At 54.6% G+C, this 16,119-nt stretch overlaps 5 protein-coding genes across 5 annotated transcripts; 4 read left to right on the top strand and 1 right to left on the bottom strand.

Moving 5' to 3' along the window:
- The first annotated feature begins 69 nt into the window (after positions 1-69).
- On the top strand, positions 70-4,484 carry DACRYDRAFT_77264 (sulphite reductase). The gene is made up of 3 exons (XM_040776258.1): positions 70-3,860; positions 3,912-4,148; positions 4,208-4,484. The coding sequence occupies exons 1-3, from the start codon at positions 1,058-1,060 to the stop codon at positions 4,375-4,377; spliced, it is 3,210 nt and encodes a 1,069-aa protein (XP_040630502.1). The 5' UTR covers positions 70-1,057; the 3' UTR covers positions 4,378-4,484.
- Positions 4,473-6,195, bottom strand: DACRYDRAFT_114979 (PLP-dependent transferase). The gene is made up of 7 exons (XM_040769921.1): positions 6,161-6,195; positions 6,085-6,095; positions 6,022-6,030; positions 5,855-5,971; positions 5,714-5,783; positions 5,583-5,662; positions 4,473-5,532 (listed from the first exon to the last, which is right to left on the bottom strand). The coding sequence occupies exons 1-7, from the start codon at positions 6,179-6,181 to the stop codon at positions 4,671-4,673; spliced, it is 1,170 nt and encodes a 389-aa protein (XP_040630501.1). The 5' UTR covers positions 6,182-6,195; the 3' UTR covers positions 4,473-4,670.
- A 766-nt stretch (positions 6,196-6,961) lies between these two features.
- Positions 6,962-7,908, top strand: DACRYDRAFT_105768 (polymerase III polypeptide H; the record flags this gene model as incomplete). Its single annotated transcript, XM_040768137.1, has 5 exons — positions 6,962-6,985; positions 7,054-7,237; positions 7,292-7,378; positions 7,433-7,764; positions 7,819-7,908. The coding sequence occupies 5 exons, from the start codon at positions 6,962-6,964 to the stop codon at positions 7,906-7,908; spliced, it is 717 nt and encodes a 238-aa protein (XP_040630500.1).
- Positions 7,909-8,413: 505 nt separating this feature from the next.
- DACRYDRAFT_21139 (uncharacterized protein) lies at positions 8,414-9,030 on the top strand. Its single transcript, XM_040772252.1, has one exon. The coding sequence runs from the start codon at positions 8,803-8,805 to the stop codon at positions 8,977-8,979; it is 177 nt and encodes a 58-aa protein (XP_040630499.1). The 5' UTR covers positions 8,414-8,802; the 3' UTR covers positions 8,980-9,030.
- A 4,002-nt stretch (positions 9,031-13,032) lies between these two features.
- DACRYDRAFT_21138 (P-loop containing nucleoside triphosphate hydrolase protein) lies at positions 13,033-16,066 on the top strand. Its single transcript, XM_040772251.1, has 17 exons — positions 13,033-13,249; positions 13,305-13,352; positions 13,407-13,417; positions 13,468-13,651; positions 13,702-13,742; positions 13,795-13,856; positions 13,909-13,989; positions 14,047-14,070; positions 14,121-14,231; positions 14,286-14,346; positions 14,398-14,554; positions 14,606-14,719; positions 14,778-14,795; positions 14,848-14,916; positions 14,962-15,005; positions 15,059-15,337; positions 15,389-16,066. Exons 1-17 carry the CDS (start codon positions 13,081-13,083, stop codon positions 15,974-15,976), a joined length of 2,061 nt encoding a protein of 686 aa, XP_040630498.1. The 5' UTR covers positions 13,033-13,080; the 3' UTR covers positions 15,977-16,066.
- The last annotated feature ends 53 nt before the right edge of the window (positions 16,067-16,119 follow it).

Raw genomic sequence — 16,119 nt, 5'->3', positions numbered from 1 at the left:
CACAAAGAGAGGATTTCACTCTGTGCACTGTGTGGTAAACATGGCACATATCATCACTCCCATCTCATTGCTCACTTCACATACGCTCATCACCCCATTTAACACTCCAGGCACCACTACCAACGTCATTCACCTCCCACAAGCAGCAGACCCTCTCCCTCTCATCCCCCAACAAGGTCTAACATCCCTCATCCTCCTCCCTTCTCATCCAATCATATCCCTCATTCCACGTATCACTCAATACTCCCACTCTCCTCTAGTAATCCACTTCATCACTTCAGACTTATCATCCGCTATCCTTCTCGCTGCTTTACTCCCTTTCGTACTCCTTTCAGCCACTACCAGGGAGACGAGGGATCATGCCCTCTTAGCTGCAAGGCTCGCAAAAACAGAGGGGAAGGCAGTCCTTCATTTGGTACATGAACACCTGGTGGACGACGACCAAGGGGGCGACTTGTCCGATGAAGTTATCAGCAAGTTCATCAACACCGAAGTCAAGGCCGTTAATGGGCACTTCAACGGCCACTCCAACGGCCACGCCAACGCAAATGGGAAACCCACAGCACCAGACGAACCAGCCCTCACAGCGCTCTACGCCGCCTACTCCCTCTCCGCCGCCCAAACCCTGCTTCTCACAGGCCGCCCCCTCCCCGCATACACCTACCACGGCCCCTCTAGCCCAAAGACGCTCATCATCCTCCTCGGCGCTCTCGACTCCAACTCCCTTCTCGACCTGTCTTCGCAGGAAGACACGGCCCTCGTCGCGCTGAACGTTGTCAAGCCTCTCCCGGCATCGAAGCTGAGAGCTGCGGTTCCGGAGAGCGTGGACACTGTTGTCGTACTAGAACAGACCTATTCCCGAGCAGCTAAATGGAGCCAGCTGTACCTCTCGCTCGCTCAGTCCCTTCCCCCCAGCGTGAAACTCGTCAGCGCAACACTCGGCCAGCCTCCTTTTTCCCAGAAACTCCTCTCCGAGCTGCTGGCCGACGCGCACTCCCCGGCAACCGGAACGGTCAACAAGCTCTACGGCCAGGCCCCTGCTGCCCAAAGGCGGAAGATGCCAAAGCACGAACTAGCGTATGTCCAGCTTCTGGAAAGCGTCTTCCAGGACAGGCTCGAGCTGCTCAACCCTCCAAAAGGGGAGCCGAGCCCCGAGTATGCGCTAGGTGTTGCTCAAGCGGGGGACGACGCGCGCAAGAAGCTGGAAAAGGTTGTCACCCTTCTCCTGAGGGACGGCTCCGTCCCTTCCGAAGCACACAAGCTGCTCTCCCTCTGGCTCAAGGAGCTTCACACCCCTGCCTCCTCTCAGCTAGGGGAACAAGTGCTCCTTGCCCTCGACTCCCACCCGCAGGCCCAGGCCCTCCAGTCTTTGCGCAAAGCCTTCCCGTACCGCGCTAGGTGGATACTCAACTCCGACAGCTGGGCGTCCGACCTCGGCCTAGGCGCGCTGCACCATCTTCTTGCCAGCGGGTCGGACGTCAACCTCCTCCTTCTGGATACGACTCCCCCTGGTCAGGGGAAAGGGAAAAAGGACGCAGGGCTGTACGCTCTGAACAGGGGGAACGTATACGTCGCCAGTGTCGCCTTATACTCCTCCTACGCCCAAGTGCTGCAAGCGCTGCAGGAAGCAGCAGACTTCCCAGGCCCGGCGGTCGTGCTCGCCTACCTCCCTTTTGGGGAATCGGACCACACCCCTGCGCTCGAGGTGCTGAAGGAAACGAAGCGTGCTGTAGACTCTGGGTATTGGCCACTCTATCGCTGGGATCCTAGGAAAAAGGAACCTTTTGAGCTGGATAGCGAGGTTCTTAAAGCTGATTTATCCGATTTCCTGGCGAGGGACAATCAGCTGTCGTTACTTGAGAGCGCGGGGGCTAGCACGTTGCTCCAGAGTCTGGGGGAGCAGGTACGCCAAGCGAGGGAGGAGAAGTCCAAGCTGGCATACGAACACCTGCTCCGGGGCTTAGGGGGGGCGAAGGTGAACGTGCTTTATGCGTCGGACGGGGGGAGGGCGGAGAAGGTCGCTAAGCGGTTGGCGGGGAGGGCTAGGGCTAGAGGGCTGCAGGCACAGGCTTGGGCGATGGACGAGGTTGGGGTTGAGAGCTGGCTTGGGCTCCGAGGGAACGGGGAGGGAAAGGGGGAAGCGGCTGGGGAAGGGGGGGAGGAGGGTTACACGGTATTCGTCACTTCCGTTGCTGGGCAGGGGGAGATGCCCCAGAATGGGAGAAGCACCTGGCGCGCCCTCGGTGCTCTCCTTCCCAAGTCCCAGGACGCCCCAGCCCCAGCCCCAGCCCAGCCGGCAGCTCCCCCACTCCAAGGACTCAAATACTCCGTTTTCGCCCTGGGCGACAGCCGTTACTGGCCCCGACCCGAAGATGCGCAGTTCTACAACAAGCCCGGGAAGGAACTTGATGCCCGCCTGTCACTGCTCGGGGGTGAGCGGGTTGCTCCCTTGGGGTTGGGGGACGACCAAGCTTCCGACGGCCCAGAGACGGGGTACGCGCTCTGGGAACCTGAACTCTGGCGCGCTCTCGGTGTGGATGGGGTAGAAGTCATCGAGGCTGAACCTGAACCGGTCACGAATGAGCATATTAAGATCTCCTCCAACTATCTTAGGGGTACGATCCTCCAAGGGCTTGCGGACGAGAGCACTGGCTCGCTCGCTCCTTCCGACGGGCAAATCACGAAATTCCACGGGATTTACGAGCAAGATGATAGGGATATACGCGAGGAACGGAAGGAGGCTGGCTTGGAACCTGCGTACGCGTTCATGATCCGTGTCCGGCTTCCCGGGGGGGTCTGTACTCCTGAGCAGTGGCGTGCGATCTCGCAGATCGCGGACGAGCACGGGAACGGGACGTTCAAGCTTACAACGCGACAGACGTTCCAGTTCCACGGAGTTATCAAGCGCCACCTCAAACCCGCGGTGCAGGCTATTAACCGCGCTTTGCTTGATACGATCGCCGCGTGCGGGGACGTGAACCGGGGAGTGCTGTGTTCTGCCCTTCCGGCGCTGAGCGTGTTGCATAAGGAGACCTGGGCACTGGCGAGGAAGATCAGTGATCATCTTAAGCCTCGCACGAGCGCGTATCATGAGATCTGGCTGGACAAGACGCTGGTTGCTGGGGAGGCTGTCAAGGACCTCGAACCGCTTTATGGACCGTACTACCTCCCTAGGAAATTCAAGGTCGCTATCGCTGTCCCGCCTAACAATGACGTAGACGTGTTCTGTAACGACGTTGGGCTGATCGCCATCGCGGATCAAGCGGGCCATTTGGCGGGGTACGACGTTTGCGTCGGAGGGGGAATGGGGGTTACTCATTCGAATAAGAAGACCTATCCCAGGTTGGGGGACGTAATAGGGTTCGTGGAGCCTGGGGAAGCGCACCTCGTTTGTGAGAAGATACTCCTCGTGCAGCGGGATAATGGGAACCGGAAAGATCGGAAGAACGCCAGGTTGAAGTATACGATCGACCGGATGGGCCTGGACGTCTTCAAGCTCGAAGTGGAAAAGCTGCTTGGGCATCCGCTTGCTCCTCCTCGCCCGTACAGGTTTGAGAACAACCTGGACCAATGGGGGTGGAAGCAGGACCTAGAGGGAAAATGGAACTTTACGATGTTTATCGAGAATGGGCGGGTGCAGGACGAGCCTTCCAAGCCGTACAAGACTGGCTTGACAGAAATCGCGAAGGTTCATAAGGGGACGTTGAGACTTACTGCGAACCAGCATTTGATACTTGCGGAAGTTGATGAGGCGGAACTGGAGGGGATGAAGGCTTTGCTACGAAAGTACAAATTGGATAACTTGCAGTATTCTGGGCTTAGGCTGTCTTCTTCTGCTTGTGTCGCCTTCCCCACCTGTGGTAAGCTTCTCCCACCGGGAAGCGCAAGCCGCGATACTCACCATCTATCAGGGCTAGCAATGGCCGAATCCGAACGTTACCTCCCGGTGCTGATCGACAAAGTCGAAAAGTACTGCGAAGAAGCCGGGTTGAGAAACGACGAGATCGTCATGCGTATGACGGGCTGTCCGAACGGGTGCGCGAGGCCGTATGCTGCTGAAGTCGCGTTTGTGGGTAAGGCTCCGGGGTCGTATTTGATGCTTTTGGGGGGTGGGTTTTATGGTCAGCGGTTGAACAAGATCTACCGGGGTTCGTCGCTGTGCTATGCATGCCATGCTAGGTGGTGGAACACGCTGACATCTGTTTAGAAACAGTGACTGAGCCGGAAATACTTGCTATTCTCAAACCGATGATCAAACGTTATGCGATGGAACGAAATCCCGGTGAGCATTTTGGGGATTGGACGATCCGTGCGGGATATATCTCTCCTACGACGTCTGGCAAGGAATGGTACGACGGCATGGGGGGGAACGTATAACCCGCAAGCATTGAAAACTAGAGGCTTGTCGTTTGTCGTATTTATGAATTTTCGCGGAAATCCAAAGGGCCTTGGCTTGGTGTATGACTACAGGCACAATTTATCGCATTTATCCCTCCCCTCCAATAGATACGACATACGACGTGATGGTACAAACCGCGCTGCAGCTTGCGGCCCCGCAGCCAAAACAGGCGCGAAGGTCGCCAGTCGCACCCGTGTGAATCGCTCATCTACATGGTCCGAAAAAGTCTGTCTGCAATGCGGATCTAAGTAGAGCATTCCACAGATCAGATCTACATCTTCCCCTTGTATCCGGCCTCGCTCAGCGCTTCCTTCACGCCAGAGATGACCTTCTCGATATCCCCCCTCTCGGGGTTGACGACCGTGGTGCCCATATGGCCAATACGGAAATACGTGTCCTTGACGTCCTTGTGCAGGCCCCCGGTGACGACAATGTTTTTCTTCACAAGGCGGGGGATGAGGTCGGCCATCTTGATCCCCGTAGGGTACTTGACCGCGCTCATGCCGTTGGCAGAGTAGTACGGGTCAAGCGTAAGCAGCTCAAGCCCGAGCTCTTGCATCGCCCCCTTGATCTTTGCGCTCGCCTCTTTGTGCATCGTGAAGCGTGTCTGGAGGTTAGGGACCCCCTTGGTGATCGCTGTCAAACTGGCATGGAACGCCTGGACGAGGTTGACGGGCGGAGTGGCAAAGTACGCCGGGAGGCCCTTCTCGTACGCTTGCATGATGGGAAGCCACTTCTTCCAGCTGGCGTAGTAGCTGCTTACAGGCACCTTCCGGTTCTGCATCGTGTTGATCGCACGCTGGGAGGCCATGAGGACTGACAGGCCGGGCGGGGCGCCGAGCCCCTTCTGGGAGGCAGAGACGACGACGTCAATCCCCCACGTGTCGAAGAGGATCTGCTCGGAGGCCACGGCGCACACACCGTCGAGCACGATGAGCGTGTCGGGAGACACTTCGCGAACGACCTCGCCGATCATCTTTGCGTCGGAGAGAACACCGGTGGAGGTATCAACGTGCGTGAAGGTGAGAACCTTGTACTTCTTCGCCTTGAGCGCCGCCCTGATCTCGGACTCTGGTACAGCGCCGCCGATAGGAGCGCGGATGAGGTCCACTTTGGCACCGTAGGCTTCGTAGCTGCATATACTCAGATCTCGCCCACGAAGACTAAGCTCAGAAGCACACACCACTCGGCAAACGCATCCCCAAAGTACCCCGTGGTGAGCAGGAGCACGTCCTCGCCAGCCTCGACAAGGTTGCTTGCGGCCTTTTCGTGTGATCAGCGGCTGCGGATAGGAAGGGAAATAAGATAACGCACCATGTCCCAGCCAAGCGTACCAGACCCAGCAACAAGGAATGGCTGCCCAGCCTCGGTATAGAGGACATCCCTGCGCATACATTAGCGGCCGCAACACCCAGATGGCCCAAAGCGGGCGGCAAAGAAGAGGGGAGGACGCACCTCATCATACGCAGGCAATCTCCGAAGATGGGGATAAAGTCTGCTCCGGTGTGTGCCAGAGGTGGGCGGGCGTTCGCGTACAGCACTTCATCGGTCACCTCGATGGGGCCGGGAATCCTGGGATGTCTGTGAGCAGGCGGACGAACAAGTGGGCGAGGGGGACATACACAAGCAACCTGCGAGAAATGGGTTAGTGACAGACGGAAAAGGCAATGGAAGAGAGGGCGCACTTGTGCGGTTCCTGAGCGCGCGGAGGAACATGTGTGTGAGTGTATGCTGGAAGAAGATGCCGAAGTGAATGCGCACCTGATGGAAGGCCTGGGACATTGTGCGTCTCGTTGATTGAGCAAAGGTGGCAGAGAGGGTAGAGATGGGATAAGGAGATGGTCGTCTGAGAGAAGAAGAGCAAGCGAGAGAGGGAGAATGAATGCGGGTTGAGGCGGCGGAGGCGCGGGATAAGAGAGTCCGGGTGGTGGACATGAACACCTCCAACGGCTTCAGTGTGTTTGGGGATAGCGTGTGGTGTGATCAAACGCTCGCCGACGAGGGCGTAAAAGTTGGAGGTTGGACACACGTGACTCTCAGCGTATACCTTTCTATCATTCCTTCTCTACACAACGACAGAAAACTTTTCTCATAAAACTACACTTCAGCTCAGTCCATAAATCGCCCACGGGAGAGTTGGTTACCCCCGTCGGGCAATTGAGAGGTCATCGCCGATGGAGGGTTCAGTCTAAAGGGAAAAACGCCACACACACCTCCACCATATTTTCAACCTTAGGCAGTTCCCTTTTCCGGACAGCTCCCGGACAACCCTTTTTGCAGCATACACTTGACTTACACAAGACGCGCTCTCAACAAGAGGTGGAGTATACCAACGCACTTTACGCTATCCCTCGTTCACCCGACCAGCTGGCGGAGGTTCACGCTCATCGTCTCATCCATCCATCCTCCACACATCACAGGCGGCCCGCCCGCGTCCCACGCACGTCCCACGTCCACCTGCCTATCTCGTCGTCTTCCTATCCGCATTAGCATTAGACGCGTCACGGGCGTCTTGACGTGTCTGGATACCCCACTTCCCCACATAGAGCACACACGCGTGTCATGTTCGTTCTTGCCCGGCTCAAGGTATGTTCTTCTACGCGTTTATCCTCCACCTCCCTATCCCCGAGTGCCCATTAACGCCGCGTTTCTAGGACACGCTCCCAATCCACCCCTCCCAGTTTTCACTCCCTGGTCACGAAGCTCTCACCTACGAGATCAACAGGAAGTATTCCGACCGTGTATTGCACGATGTCGGCTTGTGCATTGTCCTGTTCGACATACTCGAATGCAGCGAGGGTAGGGTCAGATTTGGCGACGGTTGCTTGTGGCATAAGGGTGCGTTGTTTCATACACAAGCTGTTCAGGAGTGGTGATTGACAAAGAGGATAGTGACGTTCAGAATGGTCGTTTTCCGACCTTTCGTGGGCGAGGTCCTAGTTGGCGAAGTGAAAGGCTGCGCTGAGGAAGGTGTTCAAGGTATGTGCATTTCCCTGTCTTTTCTCAGCTCAACGGTGAACCCCTGTTGTGCAGTATCACTCGGATTCTTCGACGACATCCACGTTCCTACCCGTCTCCTCCCACCTCACACAACCTGGGATCCAGAAGACCAAGTGTTCTTCTGGGCACCACAGCTCTCAGATGGACAAGATCCACTCGACATCCCAAAGGAAGAGCGGTTCACAGTTGATGTGGGGGCGAAGATCAGGGTGTGTGTGGACGGCGACGAGTTTGTCGAGGAAGAGCCGAGCAAGGGGCCGATAAAGAGGAAAGCTGCAGCCCCTGGTGCTGTGGGCGTAGCGGGGATACCGGGAACATTTGGGGAGGAGGAGGAAGCACTGAGACGTGCCCCCTATTCAATCACGGTGCGTTGTTCGGCCTGTTCGCCTGTGTGATTAGGGGCTGACATACACGGGTAGTGTGCTGCGAGCACATCTGGCTTGGGGCTTGTCGATTGGTGGGTGCAGACAGTCGCCGAAGAGGAGGGGATGGAAGAGGAGCAGGAATAGGCAGGAGTCAGCAGGATTCTGTTAATTGGGCGAGCAGGCGGTCGGCTGCCGAATAACCGACGTCAACGACGAACCATCTGCAACGCTGGAACCAGGCATCTGTTTGCCGCTATCTCCAGATGCTTGCACACCTCGCCAATCCCTCTAACTTCCTGTTCAGCATGTTCGCGCATCTCGCCAATAATATTCGGACACGCCTACGGGAGATGACCCCAGCTCGCTGCGAGACAAGTCTCAGACGATCAGGGGTTATTGACTAGGCTGTGCGCTGCGAAGTCCTCTGGCTTGGATGTTGTTCATCGGTGGATCGAGGTGGTTGGGCATGAGGACGAAGTGTGGAAGAGGCTTCTGCTGGACCTATGCCAGTGCGGACGACAACGTTATGCATGGAAGGACGATTGCTGGTCGAGGATCATGAATGAAACACGAGGAACAAAGAATGCTGCCGAGCGCCCAAGGCGGAAGTTCCGCGCACGATGTGCTTATCGAGCAAACCGGTGGTCTATCCATTTCCTGAATCCTCAAGAATCATACTGCGTTAAGCCGGTCGCGAACGAATCAGAAACCAGCTCGGCCACGACTTGATCTGCCCAGGTCCCCACTCATGGACGGAATTGCGCTCAAGAGATGCAAGATGATCTTGGACTCTATGAAAGAGGTGTAGGATGATGGGCGGTGCAACAGCCGCTGTAGCTCGATGATTCCCAATATCGAATTACCTGCATCGTTGGACCCAGTCGATTGGCAAGCAGGAGACGACCAGTCGGCAGCCCCATAAGCCCAGCGTACGTGGCAGGGTGATCAAGTACGAAAGCAACGCTCGGTTCTCGGACAAAGGTTTACCAGGAGCGAACGCCTGCAAGCGAACGCTGTTCTATTGACGATCTGCTCACCATGCACCAGATAAGGCTCTCTGCTCTGGACATTCGCGGAAAAGTCGTCAACCAGTCTTTAGGAACGCCTGGTCCAAGTCGTTTGCCGACGGGGCCGCTCAAGGAACGTTCCTGCCGTAGGAATTCACGCATCTGTTCAACCTGTTTCGTCCGCCTTCGGCATCACCACGACCTCTAGTCATGCTAACCCGAATTTATTACCTCTCGCTCCTGGCCAATTCAGGGTCAACGGATCACCCCAAACACTGGCACCGACGATTGGTGTTCGCAATATCCGCTCCTGCAATGGCGTCCCCCCTCATCGACAATTTCTATGGATATTGACGGGACCGGAATCGAAGAAAGGGTCGGCCCGAAGCCGCTCCGACATAACGGATATATGGGTCACCCCTGTGTCCGTCACACCCCTGTAGAGACGGGATTGTAATACATCGCAATATGGAGGATTCGGCGGTCATGCGGGTTATGCCCAGTATCAGAATTTGTTGAAACCGTCAACGCGAGAAATCGAACATGAGAGAACATGGCAGAGCTCCGTTTGCACTAGATTTCATGATGAGCTTCCAATTATGCCGAAGGCACGCTGTAGCATCGTGTTCGTTCGGCGATGCCCTGCCCCAACGAACCTTATATATCACCTTCCCCGGCGATGAATAAGCTCCAACCATTTCCAATATCGTCACTCGATACGTCCACAACCAAGTTACACGTGGGGTCCATGCGATATTTCTTACGGATGCGAATCAATTGGGCTTGATTTACTTGATACGTGTCATTTGTCGAACGAGAATCCCGCATTAATGTGGGCTGAGACGCCTATCTAGTCACATGCTATGCACGATGACGTGGCGCTCATCCCAATCTGTTCAGCGCTGTTCACTGTACCTAGACTGGGCGCGACCTTCATATGGCTCGACCATGGCTTTGATGGGTCGAGGCCAACAGTGAACATGATCAGCCTGCTTCGGACTGTAACATCGGACAATGGCCATCAACAAAGTTAAGCCCAGAATGACGGAGTTGAGTACCTCCATTGTTCTGGGCTTAACTTCAATCCTCACATTCTCAGTTGAACAAACCAATGAGATAACCACAGTGACAGTTGAACTGGCACAGGCAGGCATACAGTGCTTGACCCAGATGGGATCAACCCTCTTCTTCGCCTGGGCCAACTCCACTGATGTCATCTGGTTTGGTGCCACCATATCTGGCCCCTGTCTGGCAGTCATCATGATCTGATTTGATGATGCAGCATGTGAGCTGGGTGCAATCCCCATTAGCATCAGCACATCCAACACCTTGGCAGTGGTTCCTCATTTCTACCTTTATAGAAATGAGGAACCACTGCCAAGGTGTCAGACATACATGACATCAAAACTTTCAATCAGTTGGCCTACACTGCAGTGCCTAGAAGTCTGCAGGAGCAATAAGGCCAACACATGTCTGAGGGCAGAGCATTCTCACAGCAGAGACTAGTAGGCTGGGTGGAGCCAGCAAAGTGCAGTGAAATCCAGTCCTAGGTCATGGCAGAGATTGTCCGAGAAGGAATTGCAGCAAAAGACCAGTGCCAGATAGTCCTCGGCATTTCCCAACATCGACAAGAATGAAGGAGCACGTTCATTCCGACATTATTCACAGACCTCTGCCTGTCACAGGCCTGCGGCCGCTTCAACATAACATACCCAAAGGTCGGAAAGACTTCCCACGCAAGATCAAAATTTGAAGAGCATCTGACCGTTGATACCGGTAGAACGTGCTCAACTGCTACGGCCCTCAAAATGCGGTGCGAAGAGGCGGTATGCAGGCAGAAGTCGAATTTGTGCGCGCGGTCCCATCAGAAGCGGCATTTTCAATGTCGAGGTGGGTTCATGTTGCCCCTGGATGATATTGAGGGCTGATCCGCACCAACAGGAACCCTTCGGAGAACCAGTCGGACCGCGCTGCGGGTGCACATGCCGTGAAGGGGGACTGCAGCCGTCTATAACATATTCGGGAAGGCATTACAGGATTTGACGTTGGCCGGGACTTGGCAGGGGGTTCTCCCAGTAGCACCAGGTAACAACGTTCCAAACCCCCTCCTAAGTCTCTGCGAGATGATGGGAAATGATGGGAGGGTTGTGCCTAAGCATATGTTCCGTCTAGGAGGTAACGCACTTCATCATTGGTAGAACGAGCTGGCCATCGTGGGTTCCGCGCTTGTGCCCACCATGCCTAATAACGATGTTGCTGGAGGGGGAGGAACGCCGGGCCAGAATAAGACAAGCGGGACGCGAGTTATTTGAAATACAAAGGATAAGGACTTCAAGATGGTCGTCTTCGACACATCTCAGTATCCTTATATGTGTGATAGATGGGTGAACGGAGGACTTCCGTGTTACAGATTTAATGGGACCGGGCCCCGCAACCGTGATTGTGATCTCGATAAGCCGTGCTAGGTCCTATTCAATGGGTCTTCCATAAGGCCCTTGCCGGCTCGCCCGCCGAGCAAGAAATTAGCTATGAGGAAGCACCCCATTAATGATGCTGTTGCCGTTGGTTTGTCTCACCTTATTGCTGAAAGCAGCGACGCAAAAGGATGATCATCTTCATGGATTTCGTATACGACGTGGCAATTGGTTGCCTTCTGACAGTACGCACAGAGTAGTGCCTACGTAAGAATGACGACATTGTCCCAGACCTAACCTCCCCTCCCACCAACGGACATCAAGTATCCAAATCAGGAGTGTCCCGCGTTGGCAATACATACCTATCATGGCAAGGCTTACAGAGTCATTAAGATATTTAAGTGACGTAGCTTATTGGTCATGGCATATACCCTCTGTGAAAGATTAGATGGACGTTGCTCAACCAGTCTTGTCACTGATACCGTTAGACGATGGTGCAGAACAACGTGCAACCGGAATGATAAAGGATTGTCAATAGACATGACGACCGTAGTCGATCGACACTGGTGACAAAATATGCTGTAAGTGCCCATAGCGCTTCTTGATAATACAAGCCATACCATGAGGATGTTCAGAAGTTCAGAAGCCGGATAAGGCAATTTTGAACGCCCACAACATGTCATGCGGAGCAATTCGGGGTGACATGAAATGAAGCAGCATTTGCCGGTTCGTCTGACGATTCTCTAAGGGGGTGCTTCACACAGTCCACCCCTTCGCGAATAACCAAGAAGGACGGGGGGGGACAGCACAGACCATAAGGGCATTTCCACTCCGTCCAAGTTTGACTTCCAAACTTCTAAAGCTGAGGCCGTCCGACAAAACCGAATACGGATCAAACCAGGCCCTGCATTTGGCTCAGTGATCGTTTGACATGAGGCTCGTACGACGTAACTCGTAGGTCCTCGGCGCGGATGTGAGGTAAATGCACTACGCTCATCATATAGGGACTGTGATAAACTAGACGTGGGATGAATGGATTGGGCCTTCGGCCGTAAGCAACTTTGAGTGGCTCGGATGCATATGCATTGTGCCGGGCAGAAGATACGGTGGAATGACTGTAGATTTAGTCACAGGACAGGCCCAGTAACGTCACAAACTGTCAGATGTTAAAGAATCCCTTTCCGATAGAAGTCAATTGCTCCGCTAAGAGTGGGCCTATTTGTGTGTAAAGGGCGAGCGGTGCATGAAAAGATCGACAGTCGGGACCGGTGACGGGGCGGAAGCAAGCCAAATGGTGCGTAGGGCCAGTTGCCGCGCGTGACTCCTCACTACTCTTCACACAACGTTACTCGTTACATGATCAAATGCAGCTATACCTACACTGGGGGGCATCTCTCCAACCTCAGGGGAAATCGCCTGCTTCCCCGGAGATAATCAGAAAAGATTGTCCACTTCTGGTGCGGTCCCACCCTTTGTCTTAGCGAAAGAAGCCTTCCCCGCGACAGGAGCGGGCACTGCCGTTGGGGGGTCATGAAGTTCCTGGCCGCTCTAGAGCCTCCTTGAATTGCTCTATCTTCCCGATTCGGGCATTCTCATTGGCTCGGAGCTCATTGGCCTCACGCACAACACGCCTTGGATATTTCGAGAACGTGTTACTCGTTCGTATCAATTCGGCGGTGCTCGTGCTTCGTCATGGCATGCGAATCCTTCGCAAGCCTGAGGTGCACAAGCTTCGAATACTCGTGTCCATCAGCATGCCAGGGACAATGAACATCCGAATTGGTCCTGATCTGAACTGCGGTGTTTGAAACATATTTAAGACCTCCTCATTTGTCCCTACCCCTCATCTCCCTTTCCCCACTTCCCCAACCAACTCCCTCATCACGTCCCCAACCATGGACCTGATAATAAACAGCACAACTGGTGCTCTGAAGAACCTGGTACAGGTGCAGTCCGGCAACACCATGGACGCCGTTAAGGATTTCGCCAAGCTGGCGATCCTTGGGACGACGGTCGAGACAGCGCGGCGACTCGCCTCCTCTGGGTGGAAACAGTTCATTGAGTGTAAGCCGAAGCCATCTACTCTGTTACCCGTCACAAGGCTAAAGCCAGATAACAGCCTTCTTCCTGACGGCCCATTTCACACAAGATGACTACCCATATGACTGTAAGTGATGCAATCAAGGGATGACTCCCCATTAATCTGTTTTTTGCGATCTAGGGTTGTTGCACGTGCGTCGAGATCTTTCTCTTACCAAGACTTCGCTGAGAAGCAGTTGTAGTGGTTGTCGAAACAGCCTGCGTGGGGCCGATCCCGTGAATTCGAGATCACCACCCGCACCGGCTTGAGACTTGGAGTCGTGAACAACAACAAGAGCGAGGTTGACGACGAGGATGACGACGAAGAGGACAAAGCGCTGATCAGCGGAGGACGTGCAAAGAAGGTCTCCTTCATGCCATCCCACGGTATACATACCCCGGCCCCGCTTCGTCAAAACAGGCTGATCAGAAATCAGACACGACCCACACGATCTTCTTCGCCGGTCATTGGCTTCATGTATGTAAACCCACATGCACTTTGCCACGTCACTGATACGTTTCAACACAAGATCACGCGCGGACGCACCCAAGGAACTGATTGGTATGCCAACGCCGAGACCCTTAAAATCAGGTACGGAAGCCGGCTTTACCGGATTTCTTGAGATCTCATCGACGGCATGCAGTGTGATTGCGCGGAACAACGATGTGATAAAGCAGCTCGTCCTTCAGGCCAAGAAAGATTACGAGCGTGATGCTGAGCATCGGTAAGCCTTTGCTCTATCAGACGTGTTTGTGGTGCTTAAGACTACGTATGTCCCCAGCGTGCACATTTTCCTGGCAGACATGTGAGTAACGTCCCGTATTACCAAACATGCCAGTCCTCACACTACCTCAGCTACGGCAGATGGGGGTGGAATGGTGCCCGTCAGAAACGGCCGCTGTCGTCTATCGTGCTGGAGCCAGGTATCAAGGAGATGTTGCTTGACGATGCCAAAGATTTTCTGAGGTACGACTCCACAGTTGTTCAGGCTGCACAGGGGCTTGACTCACAAACCAAAAGATCTGAGGACTGGTATGCCGATCGCGGCATCCCATTCCGTCGAGGATATCTTCTGCATGGCGTGAGAGTACGCAACCGAGTAGTGGGCAAGTTCTGACTCGCATTTTTGCAGGTACCTGGGTCTGGCAAGACCTCTCTCATTCATGCGCTGGCTGGCGAACTTGGTTTGGACATCTATGTCGTCACGCTCAGTTCTAAAGGCATGAACGACTCGTCCCTCGCTTCCTTGATGGGTCGAGTACCAAGTCGCTGCATCGTGCTGCTGGAAGGCCAGTCCTTGACCCGCGGAGACTTCTTCCGATGTCTGACCTAATTTTCAGATCTCGACGCCGCTTTCACGCGGTCAACAAGTCGTGATGATACTGCGACTGGCACCCCCACTTCCACCACCACCAAGACCACTGCGGATGATGGAAATACGTTGAGTCTGAGCGGTAAGCAGTATGCAGAACACTCTCTATTCTGTCGCTGATATGAGGGGATCTGCAACAGGACTGCTTAATAGTCTTGGTTTGTAGGATGCATTTCAGTGAGAAACTTAGAGCGTTGAACTCCGAAACAGACGGTGTAGCTGCCACCGAAGGCCGACTACTGTTCGCTACAACTAACCATATTGAACGCTTAGATCCTGGTAAGCCGGACGCACACACGGGATCCTTGGCTGATATGTCTATAGCACTGTCGCGTCCGGGGCGTATGGATGTATGGGTAGACTTCAAGGTTTGTATTTCTCTCATTCGTTTCAGAAAATGCCCTAAATTCCGGTATGTTAGAATGCGACAAGCTGGCAGGCCGAAAGGTTGTTCAAGAACTTCTTCCCTTACGTGGGTCAGAAGTTGGAGGACGGATCCGTGGCCACTATTGAGACACTCAGCCTTCGGCCCCCTACAAGTCGCAAGAAATCTAAAGCTTCTGCCCGTGCTGCCCCCGTCCTTACTGAAGCAGAAATGACTGAGCTAGCCAGCACCTTCGCCCAGCGTGTGCCAGACGGTGAAATGAGCGTCGCGGCCCTGCAAGGGTATCTGCTGAAGAACAAGTCAAGGCCGAAGGAGGTGAGAATCGTGACGTATTGATTGTAACGAGTGCACGCTGAACCCACCCAGGCAGTGGCAGAGGTCGAAGCGTGGGTTAAGAAGGAACGCGAGACTAAGGCCAAGTTGAAGAAGGAGAAGGAGGAGAAGGAGGCGAAGGAAAAGGAAGAGAAGGATGCGAAAGAGAAAGAAGAGAAGGAGAAAACTGCCGCTGCTGAGAAAGCCGCGGTGAAGGAAAAGAGGAAGCTCCTGCGTGCCAAAGAGAAGCGCCGCGCCGCACGGCGTGTTGCTGGGGAGGTTCCCACTGACTCCTCTGACTCCGAGTTCGACAAGCCTACCCCCTCTACCTCGGCTAGCAAAGCTGAGAAGACGCCCCCCGCATCCTCTGATAAGCCGGTCGAGGGAACGGAGGCCCACGCTGAGGCTCTTGTTGCCGCACTTGTCGACGCGGCGACTACCAAATCTGACATCAAGGACGCTCCCACTGAGCTGACCTCTGGAGCCTCTACACCTGTCATGGTTGATAAGCCAGTAACTGACGGCGACCTGAGCTGCGAGGAGGCCGAGAAACAGACTGACTCGAAAGGCCCTGCCCCTGACGCCACGTCCTCTGTCCCTGAGACGTCTACCTCCGAGACCTCGACCTCCTCGACCAGTTGAAGTCCACGTTTGCTTGTTCCTGTTAGGGTTTTTGGTTTTCATGTACATAGAATCACGGTCCTTACGGTAATTACGACACGCATGTTTGACTCTTTCACAAATTGGTGCACTGTGAACGCCTAAGGGTCTACATTATGACCACA

The sequence above is a fragment of the Dacryopinax primogenitus genome (genome assembly GCF_000292625.1).
Source record: "Dacryopinax primogenitus strain DJM-731 SS1 chromosome Unknown DACRYscaffold_5, whole genome shotgun sequence".
Classification (NCBI taxonomy): Eukaryota; Fungi; Basidiomycota; class Dacrymycetes; order Dacrymycetales; family Dacrymycetaceae; genus Dacryopinax; species Dacryopinax primogenitus.
Note: the sequence above shows the minus strand (reverse complement) of the source record. Positions and strands in the feature narration are given on the sequence as shown.